This window comes from Balaenoptera ricei, chromosome 15 (assembly GCF_028023285.1).
Source record: "Balaenoptera ricei isolate mBalRic1 chromosome 15, mBalRic1.hap2, whole genome shotgun sequence".
Taxonomy (NCBI): Eukaryota; Metazoa; Chordata; class Mammalia; order Artiodactyla; family Balaenopteridae; genus Balaenoptera; species Balaenoptera ricei.
In genome coordinates, this window is record NC_082653.1 from 59,264,752 (window position 1) to 59,275,942 (window position 11,191).

The window sequence follows — 11,191 nt, forward strand, 5'->3', positions numbered from 1 at the left end:
CCCAAAGAACCATCTTCTCAGAATTCGAATTCAGGCTCCTTTTATACTAAAAGAGGAAGGGTGTGTGGGTGGTTGCTGCAAACTTCTTGGGGCTGGAATCCTTTTTTCTTGGCAGCTAGCTGTCCACGTAGGTCATTTCACAATGTTGCTATAAACCTCCAACAAGACAAATGTTATTGTCTGTTCTACAACTTTTTATCTCTATTTAAATGGATAAGTGTTATACCTTTTAAGGTCAGGGCCTTGAGAATGAGCTATCCTGTGTATTTCAGGCTACCGGCAACATTTTTAACTTGTAGCAAAAGCAATAGAATACAAAGGTTAAAGTAAAACAAACAGATCCAATGTGGAGTCAGATTTGTTCTTCCATATTACCAGAAGGGACACTATTTGGGGTAATAAAAACATTCTGTCTTGATTTTGGTGGTGGTATCACAACTGTACATTTGTCAAAACCCAAAGAATGGCACATTTAAAATGGGTACATTTGGGGGACTTCCCTGGTGGTCCAGTGGTTAAGACTTCACCTTCCAATGCAGGGGGTGTGGGTTCGATCTCTGGTTGGGGAGCTAAGATCCCACATGCCTTGGGGCCAAAAAACCAAAACATAAAACAGAAGCAATATTGTAACAAATTCAATAAAGACTTTAAAAATTGTCCCCATCATGGAAGCAACCTAAGTGTCCATCGACAGATGAATGGATAAAGATGTGGCACATATATACAATGGAATATTAGCCATAAAAAGAAACGAAATTGAGTTATTTGTAGTGAGGTGGATGGACCTAGAGTCTCATACAGAGTGAAGTAAGTCAGAAAGAGAAAAACAAATACCGCATGCTAACACATATGTATGGAATCTAAAAAAAAACAAAAAATGGTTCTGAAGGAATTAGGGGCAAGACAGGAATAAAGATGCAGACGTAGAGAATGAACTTGAGGACATGGGGAGGGGGAAGGGTAAGCTGGGACAAAGTGAGAGAGTGGCATGGACATATATACACTACCAAATGTAAAATAGCTAGCTAGTGGGAAGCAGCCACATAGCACAGGGAGATCAGCTCGTTGCTTTGTGTCCACCTAGAGGGCTGGGATAGGGAGGGTGGGAGGGAGACAAAAGAGGGAGGAGATATGGGGATATATGTATATGTATAGCTGACTCACTTTGTTATACAGCAGAAACTAACACAACATTGTAAAGCAATTATACTCCAATAAAGATGTTAAAAAAAAAAAGGTCCACACCAAAAAAATCTAAAAAAATAAAATGGGTACATTTTATTGTATGTAAGTTATATCTGAATAGTTAATTTTTAAATACAAACTTTAAAAATCATGTCTATAATGTAAATATTTACATAAGTGAACGTGCGTCTACATGTGCATATACATGCAGCAAAGGATCTGAAAGGTCAAACACCGAAGTGGTAAGTTGAGACCAGAGGCCACAATTCTCACATAGCAGTTTAGTGAGGAGGAACCTTAAAATAATCGGGTACTGGCTCCTGTTGCTTTGAGAATACAAAGTGCTAAAGTAACCATTCCTGGGACTTCCCTGGTGGCGCAGTGGTTAAGAATCCACCTGCCAATGCTGGGGACACGGGTTCGATCCCTGGTCCGGGAAGATCCCACATTGCCACGGAGCAGCTAAGCCTGTGCACCACAACTACTGAGCCTGTGTTCTAGAGCCCGTGTGTCACAACTACTGAGCCCACGTGCTGCAGCTACTGAAGCCTGCACGCCTAGAGCCTGTGCTTCACAACAAGAGAAGCCACCGTAATGAGAAGCCCGCGCACCACAACAAAGAGTAGCCCCCACTCGCTGCAACTAGAGAAAGCCTGCGTGCAGCAACCAAGACCCAACACAGCCAAAAAAATAAAATAAATTTTTAAAATGTAACAATTACTCATTTTTATATAGATAAGGATAAAAGCTGCAGAGTATTTACAAGACATTAACATTGGTGACACAAAGGATCCAAACGTAAACTGGTTTGGGATAAAAGTCCTGTTTTGTCTCTTATCATAAAGTTGAGTTTCTGTCTTAGCCTGTTTTAATTTGCCAAGGGCTTGTTGACTTACTACCTTGAAAGAAGGAATGTTAGTTATGGGAAGTTATATCTATTAGAATTTTTTTTTGTATGAAACTATTCACTTGAAAATTTAAGGGAGGTTATTTGTATCAGCTCTTGTGCATTGATTAACCTGCAGATTATGATTTCACAAATCTAGGTCTAATTAACAAACCAGTTTAAAAGGGTGTATAGATTCTCTTACAATTTGTAATTTTAAAAATTTATTTCTTATACAGCAGGTTCTTATTAGTTATCTGTTTTATACATATTAGTGTATATATGTCAATCCCAATCTCCCAGTTCATCCCACCAGCCCCTCCCCCCCACTTTCCCCCCTTGGTGTCCATAGGTTTGTTCTCTACATCTGTGTCTCTGTTTCTGTCTTGCAAACAGGTTCATCTGTACCATTTTTCTAGATTCCACATATATGCGTTAACATATGATATTTGTTTTTCTCTTTCTGACTTACTTCACTCTGTATGACAGTCTCTAGGTCCATCCATGTCTCTACAAATGACCCAATTTCATTCCTTTTTATGGCTGAGTAATATTCCATTGTATATATGTACCACATCTTCTTTATCCATTCATCTGTTGATGGGCATTTAGGTTGCTTCTGTGACCTGGCTATTGTAAATAGTGCTGCAATGAACATTGGGGTGCATGGGTCTTTTTGACTTATGGTTTTCTCTGGGTATATGCCCAGTAGTGGGATTGCTGGGTCATATGGTAATTCTATTTTTAGTTTTTTAAGGAACCTCCATATTGTTCTCCATAGTGGCTCTATCAATTTACATTCCCACCAACAGTGCAAGAGGGTTCCCTTTTCTCCACACCCTCTCCAGCATTTGTTGTTTGTAGATTTTCTGATGATGCCCATTCTAACTGGTGGAGGTGATACCTCACTGTAGTTTTGATTTGCATTTCTCTAATGATTAGTGATGTTGAGCAGCTTTTCATGTGCCTTTTGGCCATCTGTATGTCTTCTTTGAAGAGATGTCTATTTAGGTCTTCTGCCCATTTTTTTATTGGGTTGTTTGTTTTTTTAACATTGAGCTGCATGAGCTGTTTATATATTTTGGAGATTAATCCTTCGTCCGTTGGTTCGTTTTCAAATATTTTCTCCTACTCTGAGGGTTGTCTTTTCATTCTGTTTATCGTTCCCTTTGCTGTGCAAAAGCTTTTAAGTTTCATTAGGTCCCATTTGTTTATTTTTGTTTTTATTTCCATTACTCTAGGAAGTGGGTCAAAAAAGATCTTGCTGTGATTTATGTCAAAGAGTGTTCTTCCTATGTTTTCCTCTAAGAGTTTTATAGTGTCCAGTCTTACATTTAGGTCTTTAATCCATTTTGAGTTTATTTTTGTGTATGGTGTTAGGCAGTGTTCTAATTTCATTCTTTTACGTGTAGCTGTCCAGTTTTCCCAGCACCACTTATTGAAGAGGCTGTCTTTTCTCCGTTGTATATCCTTGCCTCCTTTGTCATAGATTAGTTGACCATAGGTGCGTGGGTTTATCTCTGGGCTTTCTATCCTGTTCCATTGAACTATATTTCTGTTTTTGTGCCAGTACCATATTGTCTTGATTACTGTAGCTTTGTAGTATAATCTGAAGTCAGGGAGTCTGATTCCTCCTGCTACATTTTATTCCCTCAAGACTGCTTTGGCTGTTCAGGGTCCTTTGTGTCTCCATACACATTTTAAGATTTTTTGTTCTAGTTCTGTAAAAAATGTCACTGGTAATTTGATAGGGATTGCATTGATTCTGTAGATTGCTTTGAGTAGTATAGTCATTTTCACACTATTGATTCTTCCAATCCAAGCACATGGTATATAGCTCTCCATCTGTTTGTGTCATCTTTGATTTCTTTCATCAGTGTCTTATAGTTTTCTGAGTACAGGTCTTTTACCTCCTTAGGTAGGTTTATTCCTAGGTATTTTATCCTTTTTGTTGCAATGGTGAACGGGATTGTTTCCTTAATTTCTCTTTCTGATCTCTTGTTGTTAGTGTATAGGAATGCAAGAGATTTCTTTGCATTAATTTTGTATCCTGCAACTTTACCAAATTCATTGATTAGCTCTAGTAGTTTTCTGGTGGCATCGTTAGGATTCTCTATGTTAGTATCATGTCATCTGCAGGCAGTGACAGTTTTACTTTTTTCTTCCAATTTGTATTCCTTTTATTTATTTTTCTTCTCTGATTGCTGTGTCTAGGACTTCCAAAACTATGTTGAATAATAGTGGCGAGAGTGGACATAAATTTCTTGTTCCTCATCTTAGAGGAAATGCTTTCAGTTTTTCACCACTGAGAATGACGTTTGCTGTGGGTTTGTTGTATATGGCCTTTATTATGTTGAGTTTCCTTCTATGCCCACTTTCTGGAGAGTTTTTATCATAAATGGGTGTTGAATTTTGTCAAAAGCTTTTTCTGCATCTATTGAGATCATATGGTTTTTATTCAATTTGTTAATATGGTGTATCACACTGGTTGATATGCCTATATTGAAGAATCCTTGCATCCCTGCGATAAATCCCACTTGATCATGGTGTATGATCCTTTTAATTTGTTGTTGGATTCTGTTTGCTAGTGTTTTGTTGAGGATTTTTGCATCTGTATTCATCAGTGATATTGGTGTGTAATTTTCCTTTTTTGTAGTATCTCTGGTTTTGGTATCAGGGTGATGGTGGCCTTGTAGAATGAGTTTGGGAGTGTTCCTTCCCCTGCAGTTTTTTGGAAGAGTTTGAGAAGGATGGGTCTTAGCTCTTCTCTAAATGTTGGATAGAATTCACCTGTGAAGCCATCTGGTCCTGGACAGTCCTGGACTTTGGTTTGTTGGAAGAGTTTTAATCACAGTTTCAATTTCATTACCTGTGATTGGTCTGTTCATATTTTCTATTTCTTACTGGTTCGGTTGTGGAAGGTTATATCTTTCTAAGAATTTGTCCATTTCTTCCACGTTGTCCATTTTATTGGCATAGAGTTGCTTGTAATAGTTGCTTATGATGCTGTATATTTCTGCGATGTCCGTTGTAACTTCTCCTTTTTCATTTCTAATTTTATTGATTTGAGTCCTCTCCCTCTTTTTCTTGTTGAGTCTGGCTAAAGGTTTATCAATTTTATTTATCTTCTCAAAGAACCAGCTTTTAGTTTTATTGATCTTTGCTATTGTTTTCTTTGTTTCTATTTCATTTATTTCTGCTCTGATCTTTATGATTTCTTTCCTTCTACTAATTTTGTGTTTTGTTTGTTCTTCTTTCTCTAGTTCCTTTAGGTGTAAGGTTAGATTGTTTGAGATTTTTCTTGTTTCTTGAGGTAGGATTGTATTGCTATAAACTTCCCTCTTAGAACTGCTTTTGCTGCATCCCATAGGTTTTGGATCGTTGTGTTTTCATTGTCATTTGTCTCTAGGTAATTTTTGATTTCCTCTTTGATTTCTTCAGTGATCTCTTGGTTATTTAGTAACGTATTGTTTAGCCTCCATGTGTTTGTGTTATTTTACGTTTTTTTTCCCTGTAATTTATTTCTAATCTCAAAGCATTGTGGTTGGAAAAGATGTTTGATATGATTTCAGTTTTCTTAAATTTACCGAGCCTTGATTTGTGACCCAAGATGTCATCTATCCTGGAGAATGTTCCGTGTGCACTTGAGAAGAAAGTGTAATCTGCTATTTTTGGATGGAATGTCCTATAAATATCAATTAAATCTATCTGGTCTAATGTGTCATGTAAAGCTTGTGTTTCCTTATTAATTTTCTGTCTGGATTATCTGTCCATTGGTGTAAGTGAGGTGTTAAAGTCCCTCACTATTATTGTGTTACTGTCAATTTTCTCTTTTATAGGCGTTAGCAGTTGCCTTATGTATTGAGGTGCTCCTATGTTGGGTGCATATATATTTATAATTGTTATATCTTCTTCTTGGATTAATCCCTTGATCGTTATGTAGTGTCCTTCCTTGTCTCTTGTAACATTCTTTATTTTAAAGTCTGTTTTATCTGATATGAGTATTGCTGCTCCAGCTTTCTTTTGATTTCCATTTGCATGGAATATCTTTTTCCATCCCCTCACTTTCAGTCTGTATGTGTCCCTAGGTCTGAAGTGGGTCTCTTGTAGACAGCATATATATGGGTCTTGTTTTTGTATCCATTCAGTGAGCCTGTGTCTTTTGGTTGGAGCATTTAATCCATTCACGTTTAAGGTAATTATTGATATGTATGTTCCTATTACCATTTTCTTAATTGTTATGGGTTTGTTTTTGTAGGTCCTTTTCTTCTGTTGTGTTTCCCACTTAGAGAAGTTCCTTTAGCATTTGTTGTAGAGCTGGTTTGGTGGTGCTGAATTCTCTTAGCTTTTGCTTGTCTGTAAAGCTTTTGATTTCTCCATCGAATCTGAATGAGATCCTTGCCGGGTAGAGTAATCTTGGTTGTAGGTTCTTCCCTTTCATCACTTTAAATATATCATGCCACTCCCTTCTGGCTTGTAGAGTTTCTGCTGAGAAATCAGCTGTTAACCTTATGGGAGTTCCCTTGTATGTTATTTGTCATTTTTCCCTTGTTGCTTTCAATAATTTTTCTTTGTCTTTAATTTTTGTCAGTTTGATTACTATGTGTCTCAGCATGTTTCTCCTTGGGTCTATCCTGCCTGGGACTCTCTGTGCTTCCTGGACTTGGGTGGCTATTTCCTTTCCCATGTTAGGGAAGTTTTCGAATGTAATCTCTTCAAACAGTTTCTCGGGTCCTTTCTGTCTTCTCCTTCTGGGACCCCTATAATGCGAATGTTGGTGCATTTAATGTTGTCCCAGAGGTCTCTTAGGCTGTCTTCATTTCTTTTCATTCTTTTTTCTTTATTTTGTTCCATGGCAGTGAATTCCACCATTCGTCTCCCAGGTCACTTATCTGTTCTTCTGCCTCAGTTATTCTGCTATTGATTCTTTCTAGTTTATTTTTCATTTCACTTATTGTATTGTTCATCTCTGTATGTTCTTTAATTCTTCTAGGTCTTTGTTAAACATTTCTTGCATCTTCTCGATCTTTGCCTCCATTCTTTTTCCGAGGTCCTGGATCATCTTCACTCTCATTATTCTGAATTCTTTTTCTGGAAGGTTGCCTATCTCCACTTCATTTAGTTGTTTTTCTGGGGTTTTATCTTGTTTCTTCATCTGGTACATAGTCCTCTGCCTTTTCGTTTTGTCTGTCTTTCTGTGAATATGGTTTTCGTTCCACAGGCTGCTGAATTGTAATTCTTCTTTCTTCTGCTGTCTGCCCTCTGGTGGATGAGGCTATCTAAGAGGCTTGTGCAAGCTTCCTGATGGAAGGGACTGGTGGTGGGTAGAGCTGGGTGTTGCTCTGGTGGGCAGAGCTCAGTAAAACTTTAATCTGCTTGTCTGCTGATGGGTGGGGCCGGGTTTCCTCACTGTTAGTTGTTTGGCCTGAGGCAACCCAGCACTGGAGCCTACCCGGCTCTTTGATGGGGCTAATGGTGGACTCTGGGAGGGCTCATGCCAAGGAGTATTTCCCGGAACTTCTGCTGCCAGTGTCCTTGTCCCCACGGTGAGCCACAGCCACCCCCCGCCTCTCCAGGAGACCCTTCAACACTAGCAGGTAGGTCTAGTTCAGTCTTCTGTGGGGTCACTGCTCCTTCCCCTGGGTCCTGATGTGCACACTACTTTGTGTGTGCCCTCCAAGAGGGGAGTCTCTGTTTCCCCCAGTCCTGTTGAAGTTCTGCAGTCAAATCCCACTAGCCTTCAAAGTCTGATTCTCTAGGAATTCCTCCTCCCATTGCCGGACCCCCAGGTTGGGAAGCCTGACGTGGGGCTCAGAACCTTCACTCCAGTGGGTGGTCTCCTGTGGTATAATTGTTCTCCAGTTTGTGAGTCACCCACCCAGCGGTTATGAGATTTGATTTTATTGTGATTGCGCCCCTCCTACCGTCTCATTGTGGCTTCTCCTTTGTCTTTGGATGTGGGGTATCTTTTTTGGTGAGTTCCAGTGTCTTTCTGTCGATGAGTGTTCAGCAGTTAGTTGTGATTCCGCTGCTCTCGCAAGAGGGAGTGAGCACACATCCTTCTACTCTGCCATCTTGAACCAATCTCTCATGCATCGATTCTCTTACAATTAAAAGCGTAAAATCATTACCTTTACAAAAATGTTTTTTAACACCAGTAAATAAAGCGATTAATAAGTTATCTTTGAAACACAGTGCAGAATTTAATTATCCTTGTCAGTTAAAAGAAAAATACAAATAAAAAATTTTATTGGGGGAGATTCATAAAGTATGTTAAACAGTTATATCACTGCACACACAGTGGATTAAAAATGATTTTTGTTGCTTGTTAGATATGTTCAAACTTCTGAAATTTTTAGCTGTCTGGCCCTATTACTTTCCAACATGGAGCCCCTTTTCTTACCACCCCCATGATACTTTCCCCAGTTGTCCTCAAACCATTCTTGCGCCTACTAAACCTTCTTTCTCTCCCTCACACCCACATTTTCTCTATTTTCCTCCTTTTCTTCTTCTAACCATCTCTCTTTCTTCCATTCTCTCTTCTGTCTCTCCTCCCTCCCCCTCCCTTTCAACAGTCCACAATTGATGTCTAATTCCCTCTAGGCTACCATGAGATACCTCCAACCCCAGCCTGCATGAGATGAGTTTTAGTTTGAATTCCCAGGCCTTGTTGGTATCACACATTCTTATAGGATTGTAAACAGTTCTGTGTTTGCAAACATCCTTGTTGACCTAACAGAGCAAAATCTGCCTCTGAGACTGCTAAGCAGGAATTCCCTCTCCCATGGGTAATTTTTCCTAGTTCCCAGTTGCATCATGACATTAGTGTTTACCTTAAGGGAGGAATTTTTGTCACATTAAAGAAAAATTCTCTATATTTGATACATTTGCATATCAAAAGTTGTCTTCTTATTTCACAGTTTTATAATTTTACTTCACATTTAATTACTACCCAAGATGTAAACTACTGTTTGCTCTAAAGGCTATGGGATTGATTATAGCAGATACATTTTACTTTTAAACCTTCTGTTGTTCACAGAAAGTCCAGTATCCACGCTTGAGTTACCTACGAAAGCTATTTCAATCTCAAAAGAGACAACCCCAGTGGCACAAAATGCAGCCCAGGTACTGATATGAAATGTTCTGTAAGGGATATTCATTCCAAATTGAGTGGAAGTACCCATTTTACTCATAAAGAAACATTTGGGTTACATTTCATCTTAGAAAGCACTTTAATATGCTTTTTTAAATGTGCTATTGTGAGTCTACTTATTTACTCAATTAAACTAATTTAATTGAATTTTCCAGAAGCTACAGAATTAAAACAACTACATTTTTTTAGGCCAACAACAAATTGGAAAAGATTTTTAAGAGTAATAACCATTGTTGATGAAGGTGGATGGAAATGGGTGTTCTCCTACACTCAACACTTTTCATGTTTGGGAACACAGGTTTGGAAATGAGATGGAATATTTCTCCAGAATGTCTGGGACCTAACCCATTCTGGATTAGTGATATTCCAGAGTGTAGAGATCTTAACTCTAAAAGAAGCTTATGCTTGAAAGAAACTGGATCCAGCCTCACGTGTCCTTGAAGCATCCTTTTGTTCTTATGATTTTGATAAATGGATTGAGGAATGGGAAATATATATTGTAGAACAGCAGTTGACCACTTAAAAAAAATCAGACCCCACCGATTCAGCTTGCTAAACTTTTTATAAATGTGTTTTAGGTTCTTGAGTCCTTTGAGCACCTGCCACCTCTCCCAGAACCACCACCACTATTACCCGAACTGGTAGACAAAATCCGAGACACACTTCCTCCCCAGAAGCCTGAGCTCAGAGTAAAACGGGTGCTGAGACCCAGGGGCATTGCCCTGACTTGGAACGTAACCAAAATCAATCCCAAGTGTGCCCCCGTGGAAAGCTACCACCTCTTCCTGTGCCATGAGAACCCTGATAATAAGCTAATCTGGAAGAAAATTGGAGAAATTAAAGCTTTTCCACTCCCAATGGCCTGTACTTTATCTCAGTTTTTAGCTTCCAACAAATATTATTTTACTGTCCAGTCAAAAGACATTTTTGGGCGATATGGACCATTTTGTGATATAAAATCTGTTCCTGGGTTTTCTGAAAATCTTACCTAAAAGTATGAAAAGTATTTGATAATTATATATTGTAGTACATTTTGTTTTTTCATACTTCAGTTGTTTACAATGTTTCTCTAACGCTATTTGATGTCTTAAAGGGCCAGTTCAGATTGTGAACCCTTTATACGGGGACAGTCCTCTTCCCTATGTTGTAAGTGGCCTGTAGTTTCATGAATTTCTGATTTGCATTCAATAAATACTTCCAATGGATATGTTCTAAGAAATACACTATCATGGACCCATGTCGCTAAGCTGTGTTAGGTACAATACGTTTGGTGACTGTGGAGCTACTGCTTCTATCAGAAGCCCTAGGATGTAAGCAACCACCATTTCCTCTCTTGAAAATCAGCTTTTGGTGACCTGCTTGTGGTCAGTATAGGTACAGGAAAATTCAGCTCTTTACTGAGGCCAGATCATCCTTGGGGTGCATCTCCACCAAGATTTTATGAAAATAGATGTCTTCCCATTCTGTTCAAATTCTAAGGGCTATTAATTTGTGCCCCTCCCTACTCCCCCCCCTTTTTTTTAGGCCATGTCAATCATTTAGGGAAATAGTCTAGGTTTTCCCGAAATCGGTTTGTATACTTACATACATAATAAAACTAGTTAAACGTTGTGTGCTGTGTACACAAATAATACAGTATCTCTTGTAAAATAAAAAATTACCCAACCTGCTATTTCAGTTGAGGAAAATGGAGTTGTCTGCCTTAGATTTAAGGCTTTAATTTGCTGATTCCCTAATGAGACCCTTTGCTTATTTCCTGGCTACCATCATTACTTACAACATAACACTAAGGGGCTCCCATAGATGTCCTGCTTACCTCTGTCTGAGGGAACACTGATGTGAGCTGTGGCTCCTACAAGTAGCCCAAGAAACTTGACGGGTGAGCAGAGTGGGTAAGTGTAAGTCAGGCCCTGATGGGACAAACCGTGGATAAGTAATACTAGGACACTGAGAAAACAGAAAAATAA

At 38.8% G+C, this 11,191-nt stretch overlaps 1 protein-coding gene across 4 annotated transcripts in view; it reads left to right on the top strand.

The window, feature by feature from the left end:
* Positions 1 to 10,429, top strand: part of ATF7IP2 (activating transcription factor 7 interacting protein 2) — a 59,944-nt gene extending 49,515 nt beyond the window's left edge. For all 4 annotated transcript variants that reach the window (XM_059897312.1, XM_059897313.1, XM_059897314.1 and 1 more), the window contains 2 exons: positions 9,111 to 9,196; positions 9,803 to 10,429. In XM_059897312.1, coding sequence (XP_059753295.1) covers positions 9,111 to 9,196; positions 9,803 to 10,216 — 500 coding nt within the window. In that variant the 3' untranslated portion in view covers positions 10,217 to 10,429. The remainder of the gene's footprint in view (positions 1 to 9,110; positions 9,197 to 9,802) is intronic.
* Positions 10,430 to 11,191: the final 762 nt, after the last annotated feature.